The 14072-nt window shown below is 39.0% G+C and overlaps 1 protein-coding gene across 2 annotated transcripts in view; it reads right to left on the bottom strand.

Annotated features, from left to right (window-relative positions):
• Window positions 1-1069: 1069 nt before the first annotated feature.
• RPS6KB1 (ribosomal protein S6 kinase B1) overlaps window positions 1070-14072 on the bottom strand; it is a 42817-nt gene continuing 29814 nt past the window's right edge. For both annotated transcript variants that reach the window (XM_080680726.1, XM_080680727.1), the window contains exons 13-15: window positions 11565-11672; window positions 6351-6463; window positions 1070-4935 (exon numbers count right to left, since the gene is read on the bottom strand). In XM_080680726.1, the coding sequence (XP_080536852.1) occupies window positions 4698-4935; window positions 6351-6463; window positions 11565-11672 (459 nt within the window). In that variant the 3' untranslated portion in view covers window positions 1070-4697. The remainder of the gene's footprint in view (window positions 4936-6350; window positions 6464-11564; window positions 11673-14072) is intronic.

Raw genomic sequence — 14072 nt, 5'->3', positions numbered from 1 at the left:
AAGGAGGCAGCCAATCAATGATTCTCTCCCACTGATGTTTCTCTCTCTCTCTCTTCCTCTCTATGAAATGAATAAAAACATTTTAAAAAAGAGTCACTACTTATATTTTATTAAAAAGTCATGTCAGTTTGAGAACTTCTATAGAGAAATCATCTTGGCAAGTGTGACAGAATTGCATCATAAATAAAAAGTGATTTAGCTCTAGCTGGTTTGCTCAGTGGATGGTGCGTCAGCCTGCGGACTAAAAGGTCCTGGGTTCAATTCGTCAAGGGCACATGCCCGGGTTGGGGCTCAATCCCCAGTGTGCGTAGTGCAGGAGGCAGCCGATCATTAATTCTCTCTCATCATTGATGTTTTTCTCTCTCTCTTCCTCTCTGAAATAAAAAATTGTATTTAAAAAAAAGTGGCATACAAAACTATCCATGTATACTAGATATATTACGGCAGTTAAAAACAGATTTGTGCACATTATTTTGTGTAGATGCATCAAATAATCAAATGTAGTTGACAAGTGTAGCTGAACAAATTGTTGACTGTTAGCATAAAGTCTTCCTAGTGTTTTTATGTAAAAATAGCTTTTACATACCTTCACATGAACTTTTTAAAAAATAAGCAACCAATTCAACTTGGAAAATCACAGATGTGTAACTAATATATAACACTAGTACTAAAATTTGTTATGTATTTAAGTAGCTTCAACTTCTCAGCAGAAACAGTTTTATAACTGTCATTCCTCACATATAGAGTTAATCCTTGAACAATGTGAGGTTTGGGGGTACCAACAATCCTTCCATTCAAAATCCACATACAACTTTTGACTCTACAGCTGGCCCTTCGCATCATGGATACAGAGGGCCAAATGTATTTATTGAAAAAAATTCTGCATGTAAGTAAGTGGACACGTGCAGTTCAAACCCATGGTGTTCAAGGGTCAACTGTAATTTATTAAATATGATAACCTGAACATATCTGGCATGTTAATGAAAAAATTATTGAAACCATTTATGCACCTGATAGTTATTTCTTCCTATCTTAGGATAATAAAAAAAAATCACTTCTATATTCTGTTCATTCAAATTTGCATTTAATTTCTATTTACATTCATTCATTCTGAAATCAAATACTTAATACAGTAAACTAAATACAAGATGAAAAGCAGAAAAGGTGTTATCCTCATAGCACTCCTAATAAGGCAGCTGAAGAATTTATTTACTCTGATAGATGCAAAGCCAACTTGGGATAGGAAAAAACATAATAGTTTAAAGAGCAAACACATATGAACCCATCTTGCAGGTATTACTTCAGATAATCCACTGAGATAATACTTGTGCTGTAGTGGTAAATTAAGAATCACACAATAAAAGTTTTATATTAACCAGCAACAGACTACAGGACACGGTGTGACAAATACTTTTAGGATTGGTTTGTCCAGCTTGCCTAGTGTCTACACTTATGAAAAAAGGTAAATGTTTGGACACTGATGTTACTTATTTGAGAAATGAACCATTTTCAAAGTCTCAAAATCCATTTTTCATAAATTCAACATTTCTCATGGGAATAATCTTAGATCTAGCCCTTGTAAGCTAGGAACCATATGACTAAGTTACCAAAATAGTTAGGTCCTATATTAAATAATAAAAATCCAAGGCTCAGTATATTAACACTATTGAAGATGCATCTTCTTTATAATCATTTATTACTTAAAGAATGTTGAATTTATGGAGCATCATACATGCATTCTTCCCCCACCCCACCCTCATTATCTTCTATCTCAAAAAAAAACACATAATAGCATGGAAAAATCCTTCTTGAAGGATTCAAGGTAGTTAAGACCATAAAGGGGAAAAGAATTTAATTTTCTAAAAAATCTGGTTCAAGTTCAATAATTAATACTTTACATTGTTAATCACAGCTGGTTTATAAATCCCAGTTTATTCTGTAATGCTACAAACCTTATAAAATCAGAATTAGTAAACTTCAGTTCTCAGTGACTATATTTGAATTAAAAAACAGCATGTATATAAAATTAAAAAATATCCTGTAATAGCTGACTTTAAAGAAAATAATCAGGTGATGAAACAAAAACAGCACTTAATCTCTTTTATACACTTACCTGGAAGAATCATAAAGAACCCTCTTAGAAATTCCAGACTAGTAATATTGACATCATATATTTTAAACTATGCTTGGATTTTTACAAATAAATATAGGGTAAGCCATATTGCATAGGTGTGTGCTTTCTGTCTGTGACACTAATGTGGCACTTGACATGTTTTCACAGTCTTAGCAGGGATATCCTTTTAATGAAACAATTTTCTCAATAAACCTGCCACAGCATAGGAAATTAATTTCCCTTAATGTTAACTTGGAAAATTGTATTTGTATAGATGGTAGATGTGCAATTAATGCTTTTTATGCAGAAAAGTTGCAGGTTGCCACTATTGCTGGCAGTACTAATTATGAAAATGGTTTAACTATGGGGTGTTTATAGCCAGCCTATCACAGTGCATATGTTAGTAGCAAGTAGAACTGAGGAGGAATATTTTGGTGTAAAAATTTTGTTGGAATTTGGTCAGGCAGTCAACACTACAGTTAGTAAATATATTTGGAAACAAATATCCAAAGTATTACAAGCCATATACTGTCTGAAATAGAGTCTCTACATATCACCACAGCTTTTTGGGGTCAGTTTTTCCAGATATCATAAACTGTCAGAGAACAAATATCTGCACTTTAAATACAATTTCTGCCTTATCATTATTTGTATCTTCTAATTTATTAGCTACAGTTACAAAGTACTCAGTAGGCTACTGCAATAATGGGAAAGGGGGGATTAGAGGGGGTGATTTAAAAACAAACAGCTTTCTGTTCAAAGATGAACTATATCAATTCTTTCATTTATTGCCACAACTGAAAAGGTATATTTCCAATCATTTTTTCATGGATCTGTTTTTGCTTAATGCCATTAAGCAAAATCATCTCCTCTCACTTGAATTGTCATTTAAATACGCAAAGCTTTGCTTTTTTCTAACTGAATTCAACATGCATAAAGAATTTTATGGCTTGGATCCTATGGCTCAAAAAGGTTTGGAGAACATAGCAAGCAGCATCTATTTAAAAAAGAATCATAGGGTTGCAAAATATTACAAATTGACTTTGCACACTCAGACTAAGACATTATAAAAGACAAAAAAGGGTGGTAAGACTCAACTGCAACTGCATGATCATCTATAATACCAGTATGCACTGAAATATATTTTTATAAAGCTCTGCAGATATTAAACCCTTTCACCAGCTAAAGTCATGGAAATGCTCTCTTTAAGGCAGGAAGTATTTAAGAAAGGTAAAGTTACCTTTATTTTTATTCTTTGTACCAGTAAATCACTTATGTAGATTTTGTTACAATTTCAAAAACATAGTGTCTTGTTAGCATATTTCCTAAATTAAGCCACTAAGTTTTCTTATTCACCGTGGAAGACATTCATCAAAAGGCCATCAAATATTTTTACAATAAAAAAATGTAGCCCCAGTATAGGAGAAAATAACCTTTTTCCTTTGAAAACTGTTGAGGGAAAAAACGTAAGGAAGGTAGACAGCAAAAACAGTAAAAAGTAAAACTTAAAACCTTACCAATTTGCTGTGAAGAGATTAGACATATGGCAACACCATCTTCCCTGAATCTCCCCATTTCCCTCATTTTGCCGCCCTCAATACGCATTTATCCTGACTCTGTTCTGACCTCCTTCAGCCACAGGCTGAAAACATTTGGTGTCTTGAACCAAATACTGGTATAAGAACAGGTGGCGATATCTTTCCAAGTGCAACGCAGGCCCAGGACAAGGATGAAATGTAGGACATACAACGTATGCCCGTTCCAAGGCTTCCAGTTAAGCTTAGCACGTAACAGTACTGCCAATAGAAATGATTAAATATATATTTTTTCTAGTATTACAGATGTTGCAGCTGGGTTACTGAAAATAAACCTCAGGTCCACCCCAATCCCTCAAACGAGCCACAGCTGTGGTTAACAATGATTCATTTGCATGTTTATTATTTCACCAAGAGAAGAAACAGAACTTGTCTAGCTTTCTTCACACCAACCAAAAATTTCAGATTTGAAGTTTGGGATGTTTTCCATGATGAGCTGAATCAAAAGTCTATTTGAAAAATATATATTTATATAAAAAAAAGATTCGGGTTGTTTGCACGTAAAACATCAATTGATAAGTTTGTCTTTGATTCCATGTTGCTGGAAAGTTTGACCAAGCTTGCATGCTAATTTGTCCTTGGTTGCAAGTATGACAGGCAATTTCATACTTTGCCTAGTGAAAGGATAACCCTTCCTTGACACAAATCAGAACTCAACAGTGATTCAAAAGCAACATCCTATCCTTAATACTGTCAGTTTTGAGCCATCAACATGAAAATCCTTGATAATGTTGAGAAGATGTTGCTAGGAATCAATTAATTGATGTGCCTCGGAGTTCTGCAATACTATTTTGCTTAAGTTTTTTTTTTTTTGCACCATTGATTGATTTTTAAAAATCCAGGTTTATTTTTCCTGTCCAAAGTGTTCTATGTAACGACATTGACTCTTCGAGACTGTCCTTTTCAGTCTTCTTGTTTCACCCTGAAGGATAATCATAAATCCTCTCCCCACCTTTTTTTGCCTTAAATTCATTAAAAGCATTGCTCTGTCATAGATTCATACGCAGGTGCTCTGGTCGTTTGGAGATCATGGGAAAAGCTTGTTTTTTGTATGGCCCGGAGTTCGGCTGTCGTATTGGAAGTGGGGCTGAAGCTTCCCCACTCATCGTCACATCCATCTGCTCTATTCCACTTGTTTCCATTGGGTATTCCACCGGTGTCTGAGGATTTGCTGTGCTGGCTGAAGCACCTCTTCCCCAGAAATCCCCAGGAGAAAATTTGACTGGGCTTTAAGACAAGGAAGAGCTATCATTCATTTGTCTTACGGATTATCTCAACAACAAAAAATTTTCTTTGCATTTAAAGGGAGTGGGGTAATAAGACATTTATTTTCATTTAATTTTATTTTTGTGTGGATTAGCACAAAGGCGAAAGTTGAATTATCTCCCCTAGACTAACTGCCAGTTTCCCAACTAGTCTCTTCATCTTTCTAATTGTCCCAGTAAAACACTCAATGATACTTAGTGTTTTTGTTTTTCCAAAACAACACATTTTACTTCCCCACTTAAAACAGCTTCCCATTGCATTTAAAATAAAATACTGCCCTAACCGGTTTGGCTCAGTGGATAGAGCGTCAGCCTGCGGACTGAAAGGTCCCAGGTTCGATTCCGGTCAAGGGCATGTACCTTGGTTGCGGGCACATCCCCAGTAGGAGGTGTGCAGGAGGCAGCTGATCGATGTTTCTCTCTCATCGATGTTTCTAGCTCTCTATCCCTCTCCCATCCTCTCAGTAAAAAATCAATAAAATATATTAAAAAAATATTTAATAAAATAAAATAAAATACTTCTCTAAAACTTTGCCATTTCTATTCCTCACTCACCACACTTCAGGAACACTGACCTCCCTTTCATTTCTGAAAAAAGGCCATGTTTTTTCCTCCCTTAAGGCTTTTGCACAAGCTGTTCTTCTACCTGTTACACCTTGTACTTTTAATTTTTGTATGGCTAGCACTTTCTCTTCATTCCTAGACCTACTTCACCAGGGAGGCCTTTCTCTCACCACCATGAATACGTGACCCCTCGTTATTCTTTGCTCTCTACCAACACATTCTTCCGCCCATCCCCGTATGGCACTTGGTACTACTCACAATTATATATTTCTTGTATTTCCTTCTTTGCTTACTGTGACTCCCTCTCACTAAATTATAAACTTCATCAAGGACAATTCCTGTGTTAATCATGTGCTCCAGCATGCAGCAGAGCTCTTGGCACACAGAGATGTTGAATGAATGGGTAAAGAGGACAGCTGTTTACTTTTAGGAAGGAAGGTATATAGCTTATTATCAGATTAGTACAGAGTAGTCACTTACAATATAAGAAGGTACAGATGCTGTGCATATGTCAATCAAAGAGAATATGAGGCCAGGTCTTTCGTTAATGTAACTTGGCATAAATTTCGTAAGCAGTGCTCTTCTAGGTAGGTAGGTAGGTAGGTAGGTAGGTAGGTAGGTAGGTAGGAAGGAAGGAAGGAAGGAAGGAAGGAAGGAAGGAAGGAAGGAAGGAAGGAAGGAAGGGAAAGAAAGAAAGAGAGAGAGGGAGGAAGGAAGGAAGGAAGGAAGGAAGGAAGGAAGGAAGGAAGGAAGGAAGGAAGGAAGGAAGGAAAGAAGGAAGGAAGGAAGGTGAAAGTAACAAAGTCTGAATACCTGACAGGTGTTCGTGGGCTGCCAATAAATCTTCGTGGTGATCGGATTTTTGGTTCAAAGGAAAACTTTTCTTTCACGCTTTCAAGTACAGATGGAGCCACATATGTAAAACCCTGAAAGATAGTAATAGTGGACTACAGAAGGTCATTTGTCATACACATCAAGAAAATGTGAGCCCTAGCTGGTTTGGCTCGGAGCAATGGCCTGCGAACTGAGGGGTCCCGGGTTCGGTTCCGGTCAAGGACACATGCCCGGGTTGTGGGCTCGATCCCCAGTAGGGGGGCAAACATGAGGCAGCCAATCAGTGATTCTCTCTCATCATTGATGTTTCTATCTCTCTCTACCTCTCCCTCCCTCTCTGAGATCAATAAAAATATATTTTAAAAAAAAAGAAAAGAAAATGTGATTGTTCAGTCTCTAACACACCAACACAATTATGCATCCCTAAAATCATTAATCTATATACTCTCCAATCGCCTCAATCTTATTTCACATCTGTTAACTTCTTTCCAGCCATTTCTTGAGGCACAGACTTCAAGAAAGAATTCTATTGAGCCCCATATGCCAGCAAACAAATTCCACTCTATTGAAAGTAGAACAAAACAGGTAAATGTAAGCTCCATATTAAGATGTAAATACCAAGAAAAATGCAAAGAAAATTCTAGTGTTTCTAGCCACATGCATATAAGCACCTAAGATTATTAACCCCAAAAACAGTTTCTCATTATTAGGCCAACATAAAAATAGAATTCTCTAACTTAGCACATGTGATTTTTCTGGTTTTACCCCAGTGTCAGATAGATTTGGTAGTTTCTTGATGAATAAGTGTCAGCATTGTGAAAACTTTCAATTGTAATTGGCAATATGCAGTTTTATTAGCTTTAGTTCTTTCTTGGATCTTGCTATTAAGCTATCAACTGTCATTTCTCTTGCTGTCAGTGTTCATCTCTTTAACAACCAGTCCTCTTCTATTTATTATTCCAGTCACCTATGAAACAGCCTTATGAGTTACAAATAAAAAGTTTTTTTAATTTATTTTATTTTTTTAAAATTGTTTAAAGTATTACATATAGTAGTACATATATCTTTTTTCCCCCATTGACTTTCCCCCAGCCTCCCCTACCCCCTGTCGCATACCCTCATCCCACCCCCCCAGTGTCTTGTGTCCATTGGTTACAAATAAAAAATTTTAATAAAGTCTGGGTGAGGTCCTAAAGTGTGAGGAGCAATTCTGTAGAGCATATACTTTGTGATAGCCACGTATGGAATTCAGAGGACATTTCCTGACATGTTCTAGTGGCTAAAGCTGTAACTACCAAGAGGACTAGGCTGTGCCTTGATCATCTTTGAATTTCCTTTAATTCTGAGATAGGAACTTAAATACTTATTGAACTGAAGTTGCAATAACTCCAATCTCCAGGTAAGTGAATGTAACTATTTCTTATTAACTTTTTAAGGAGCGCTACTTTAGCCTGGCCAGTGTAGCACAGTGGTTGAGCGTAGACCTAGGAACCAGAAGTCATGGTTCAATTCCCTGTCAGGGCACATACCCAGGGGGTGTGCAAGAGGCAGTCGATCAATGATGTTTCTCTCTCATCTGTTTCTATCTCTCAGTCTCCACCCTCTCTCCCTTCCACTCTCTCTAAATATAAATAAATAAATGATCAATGGAAAAAATATTCTCTGGTGAAGATTAACAACAACAAAAAAAGAGTAATTTTGAACATACACAATTTTTGTACTCCATGCTACTTTTAAAACTTAACCTCCACCCCAAAATGTACATACTTTGTGTTAATACTGTGAGCATGAGCAGTACAAAAAAAAGTTGGATAATTGAGTGACAAATTCAGTGAAGTTGGAAACAAACAGGGAAAAAACCAACTTCCAAATGATTGCTTTTCCCATATTCCACTCCCTCTAACAATGGTCCAAAATCAAATGACAAAGTATAACAAAAAAGGAAAGAGGTAAATGTTCATGTTACACTTTAGTAATAAAATAAACATAAGCATATATGATACTTAGGCAAAATAATATGCAATGATGTGTATCAGATTAAATTATCATTTTTTAAATATATTTTATTGATTTTTTACAGAGAGGAACGGAGAGGGATAGAGAGCTAGAAACATCGATGAGAGAGAAACATCGATCAGCTGCCTCCTGCACACTCCCTACTGGGTATGTGCTCGAAACCAAGGTACATGCCCTTGACCGGAATCGAGCCTGGGACCCTTGAGTCCACAGGCCGACGCTCTAACCACTGAACCAAACCGGTTAGGGCTAAATTATCATTTTTATCAAAATCTAAAAGCTTTGCTTTTCTATCTGAGATAAGGTATAAATCAATACAGATACTTAATCAATAAAGATTAATCTATTAACTATCATATATGAACCTATATATTTTGATGTCAAGTAGTCACAATTAACAGGTTAAAAATCCCCTTTAGACTTATGTGAAGAGTACCAAAAGTCTGTTTCAGGAATAAAATAGTTACAATGAGCTCTTTGCCTACTTCTATGGCTGTGTCGCTTTCAGATGATTTGCTGAGCCAAATATCATCTTAAGTCAGTGGCCTATCCAAAAAAGGAATCAGACACTCTGAAAACCAACCATATGCTCCTACTGTAATTGCTAAAATAGAATGTTGGATTATGAGAATCAATTTTCTAACATCAGTAAGTTATTAAATTAAGGGAATAACTTTAAAAAATAGCACCTCAGGTTATCTACATGAAACTGCAAAGCAAGCAAACTGAATTTTCTTGAGAAAAACCAAGATGGAGGCATAAGGTATACACCTGTATGTGCTACCTCTCACAACCACACCAAAACGACAACTAAAAGACAAAACGACTATCACCCAGAATCACGGGAAAGCTGGCTGAGTAGAAGTTCTACAACTAGAAGGAAAGAAAAAAGCTCATTGAGACTGTGTAGGAGGTGCAGAGCCGTGGAAAAGCAGAGGTACGGACACGCAGGAATCAGGCTGGCGAATGCGTGCGCTGTTTTTTTTAATTGGGAAGGGTGATACAAGCTCCCAACTGCTCTGAACTCGTTTCCGGCGAGACTCTGGGGACCCAGACTCCTACGGAGAGAAACTGGACTGTCTGGCATCGGGTCAGAAAGTGAGGGTGGCTTTTTCACGGAGGTGCGCGCAGGAATCACTGTTTACTGCGCTGGGGCGCAGGATGCAGGGACCCGGAGACACGGAGACAGTTGACTGGCAGCCATCGCTGGTTGCCACGCCCTAGGGATTCCCTGAGACCCCATCCCACCCAATTTACAAACCCACACGAGCTGTGCGCAGTGGCTTTTGCATATGAATGGCATGCCCTTCCTCAGCTTAACCTAACAATCTGCAGCTGGGTCAGACATCCCCAAAACTTCCAAACCCCAAACAAAGAGGAGAAATCTGCAGATCTCGCTGAGTTCCTGCTGGGTGGCCTCAGACAGTACTGACTTGCACCTCCGTGAAGATCCAGGAGCCAGTGTACCTAGTGGTCAGTGTGAGATGACACCAGATTTAAACTCTTCACTTCCATAAGGGACACACTCAAGGGGCAGACTCAGTGAGCACTAAAGCCCCACTGAAGCAAGTCCTGCCCCATAAGGGTATCTCCAGCACAGCAGTTCTCCCATTGTAGACACAACTGATCCTCACAGCCAATTGGCTTGGAGGTCAATTCCTCCCACTGATACCAACAGCAATCAAGGCTTAACTACAACAAGACTGTGCACCCAGCCCACAAAGGGGTGCACCAACAGTGTCCGCCTCAGGTGATTGGGGAGGCTGAGCCACTGGGCCCTATAGGTCACCTACAACACAAAGCCACTCCATCAACACAGGGAAGCAGCCAAAATGCGGAGACAAAGAAACATGTCACAAATGAAAGAAATAGAGGAAAGCAAACTACTGGATATAGAGTTCAAAACCACAGTTATAAGGTTACTCAAGAATCTTCTAGAAACCGCCAAGAAACTTAGTGAGACCTCCGAGGAACTTAGTGAGACCTTCAAGGATCTTAAAGAGAATGCCAAAAAAATGGAAAAGGACCAGTCAGAAATTAAGCATACGTTGTCTGAAATAAAGAATAATATACAGAAATCCAACAGTAGACTAGAGGACCCCAAGAATCAAACCAAAGATTTGAAATATGAGGAAGCAAAAAGCACCTAACCAGAAAAACAAAAAAAAAGAATCAAAAAATATGAAGATAGTGTAAAGAGCCTCTGGGACAACTTCAAGCGTACCAACATCCGAATTATGGGGGTGCCAGAAGAAGAGAGAGAGCAAGATACTGAAAAACTATTTGAAGAAATAATGACTGAAAACTTCCCCTACGTGGTGAAAGAAGTAGACTTACAAGTCCAGAAAGCGCACAGAACCCCAAACAAAAGGAATCCAAAGAGGACCACACCAAGACACATCATAATTAAAATGCCAAGAGCAAAAGACAAAGAGAGAATCTTGAAAGCAGCAAGAGAAAAACAGTTAGTTACCTACAAAGGAGTACCCATACGACTGTCAGCTGATTTCTCAACAGAAACTATGCAGGCCAGATGGGAGTGGCAAGAAATATTAACAGTGATGAATAGCAAGAACCTACAACCAAGATTACTCTACCCAGCAAAGCTATCATTTAGAATTGAAGGTCAGATAAAGAGTTTCACAGACAAGAATGAGCTAAAGGAATTCATCACCACCAAACCAGTATTATATGAAATGCTGAAGGGTATTCTTTAAGAAGAGGAAGAAGAAAAAGGTAAAGATAAAAATTATGAACAAAGTGACAGGAAATACTATCTATCAACAAGTGAATCTAAAAATCAAGTCAATAAAAAATCTAATGAACAGAATAAACTGGTGAATATAATAGAATCAGGGGCATAGAAAGGGAGTGGACTGACAATTCTCAGGGTGAAGGGAGCGTGAGGGGTGCAGTAAGAGATTGGACAAAAATCTTACACCTATGGATGAGGACAGTGGCGGGGGTAAGGGCATGGGGGGGGGAATCAGTTGGAGTGGAGCTATGGGGGGCAAAAGAGGAACATCTGTAATAATCTGAACAATAAAGATTTATTTTTAAAAAATTTGTAAAAATAAAAAGAGAACTGACATCTAAAAAAAATTGAATTTTCTTATTGAAAAGGGCCCATCCTCATACTTAAATTTCCTATGTCTACATGGAAATTCTGTAACTTACCAGAAAGACCTGGTTGGCACTTTCACTGAGAGTCGAGTCATCTGGGCTGTCAACAGGTGTCTGACGTGTAAACTTTGAATCAAACTGACTCACATCCTCTTCAGATTGCTTTATAAAAAAAATGATTAGAAAATGGTAAGTAGTCTATATTATAATTATACATATCAAATGCATTACAGCCTTCTTTCTGATACATCAGAGTACGTGGTTGTGTCTTTTATAAAAGCAAAAAGTCTTAAATAATTCTCAAAAGCTGAACACCAATTTCAAAAAACTGCAATGGACTGAAACACAAATATGTTTTTTTAAATACATTTTTATTGATTTCAGAGAGGAAGGAAGAGGGAGAGAAAGATAGAAACATCAATGATGAGAGAGAATCATTGATTGGCTGCCTCCTGTATACCCCACACTGGAGACTGAGCCCACAACCCAGGCATGTGCCCTTCTAGGAATTGAACCATGACCTCTTGGTTCATAGGTCGACACTCAACCACTGAGCTGCAGAGGCCGGGTGAAACACAAACATATTCAAAGACATGAGTTGATTATTGCACTACATTTAAAAATCACATAATTCATTGGTCAATTTGGAAGATGTTAGGAAACTAATTCATTATTTTGAAAAAGGCCACATATCCAGCTTTTCCTGTATGAACTGTACTTCAGGTAACCAAGCAACTGATGTAAAGAGTTTCTTCTTATGGAAGAATTCCAGTAAAGAATGAATAACAATATTATAATAAAACCATTTTACAAACCCCTAATGAAATCCTGGAACTAGGCAGGAGTTTCCCAACCTTAGCACTATTGACACTTTGGGCCTGAATTCTTATAGAGGGCTGTCCTGTGCATTATAGAATATTTGGGAGGAACAACCAAGATGGCAGCATAGGTAAACACCTGTACTTGCTGCCTCTCACAACCACATCAAAACTCCAACTAAAAGACAAAACAAATATCATCCAGAACCACAAGAAACCTGGTTGAGTGGAAGTTCTACAACTAGAAGAAAAGAAAAAAGCACATTGAGATTGGCAGGGGGTGCAGAGGTGCAGAAGTGCAGCGGCACGGAGGCAGGCTGGCAACTGGATGCGCCGTGTTTTTTTTTCCAATCAGGAGGGGGATACAAGCTCCCAATTGCTCTGAACTCCAGTTCCGGGTGAGACTCTGGGGACCCAGACTCATACGGAGAGAAATTGGACTGTCTGGCACCGGGCAGGAATGTGAGGGTGGCTTTCTCTCAGAGGTGCTCGCAGTGGTCATTGTTCCTGCACGGGGCCGCAGGACACAGAGACCTGGGGACCTCTCCAGGGCAGGGCGGACTGGTAGCCATTGCTGTTTGCTCCACCCTGGTGATTCCCTGAGACCCCGCCCCACCCAATTTATAACCCCACCCAAGCTGTGCATAGCGGCTTTTGCATATGAATGGCCTGTCCCTCTTGCAAACTAAAACCTCACAAACTGCAGCTGGGTCAGAGAGCTCCAAAGCATCCAAAAGAAGGCCTAAGGCCCTGCAGCGGCAGCCTGCATTGCTTCACAGCTGGGCCTCATCTGGGCACCTCCAAACCCCAAACAAAGAATAGGAATCTGCAGATCTCTCTGTATCTCCTGCTGGGTGGCCTCAGGCAGTGGCTGACTTTGCACCTCCTTGGAGGTCCAAGAGCCAGTGTACCCAGTGGTCAGTGTGAGATGACACCAGATTTAAACTCTTCATATCCATAAGCGACACACTCAAGGGGCAGACTCAGTGAGCACCAAAGCCCCACTGAAGCAAGTCCTGCCCCATAAGGGTGTCTCCAGCACAGCAATTCTCCCATTGTAGACACAGCTAATCCTCACAGCCAATTGACTTGGAGGTCATTTCCTCCCAGTGATACCAAAAGTAATCAAGGCTGAACTACAAGACTGTGCACAGAGCCCACAAAGGGGTGCACCAAGAGTGTCCACCTCAGGAATTGGGGAGGCTGAGCCACTGGGCCCTATGGGACACCTAGCACACAAAGCCACTCTATCAACACAGGGAAGCAGCCAAAATTCAGAGACAAAGAAACATGTCACAAATGAAAGAAATGGAGGAAAGCAAACTACTGGGTATAGAATTCAAAACCACGGTTATAAGGTTACTCAAGAATCTTCTAGAAACCTCTGAGAAATTTAATGAGACCCTCAAGGATATGAAAAAGGACCAATCAGAAATTAAGCATACACTGACTGAAATAAAGAATAATATACAGAGATCCAACAGCAGACTAGAGGATCCCAAGAATCAAGTCAAGGATTTGAAATACAAAGCAGCAAAACACACTCAACTGGAAAAGCAAAAAGAGAATCAAAAAATATGAAGATAGTGTAAGGAGCCTCTGGGACAACCTCAAGCGTACCAACATCCGAATTATGGGGGTGCCAGAAGAAGAGAGAGAGCAAGATACCTATTTGAAGAAATAATGACAGAAAACTTCCCCTACCTGGTGAATGAAATAGACTTACAAGTCCAGGAAGTGCAGA

Source organism: Plecotus auritus (genome assembly GCF_963455305.1).
Source record: "Plecotus auritus genome assembly, chromosome: 7".
Classification (NCBI taxonomy): Eukaryota; Metazoa; Chordata; class Mammalia; order Chiroptera; family Vespertilionidae; genus Plecotus; species Plecotus auritus.
The sequence above is the reverse complement of the archived record's forward strand: the minus strand, read 5'-3'. Positions and strand labels throughout refer to the sequence as shown.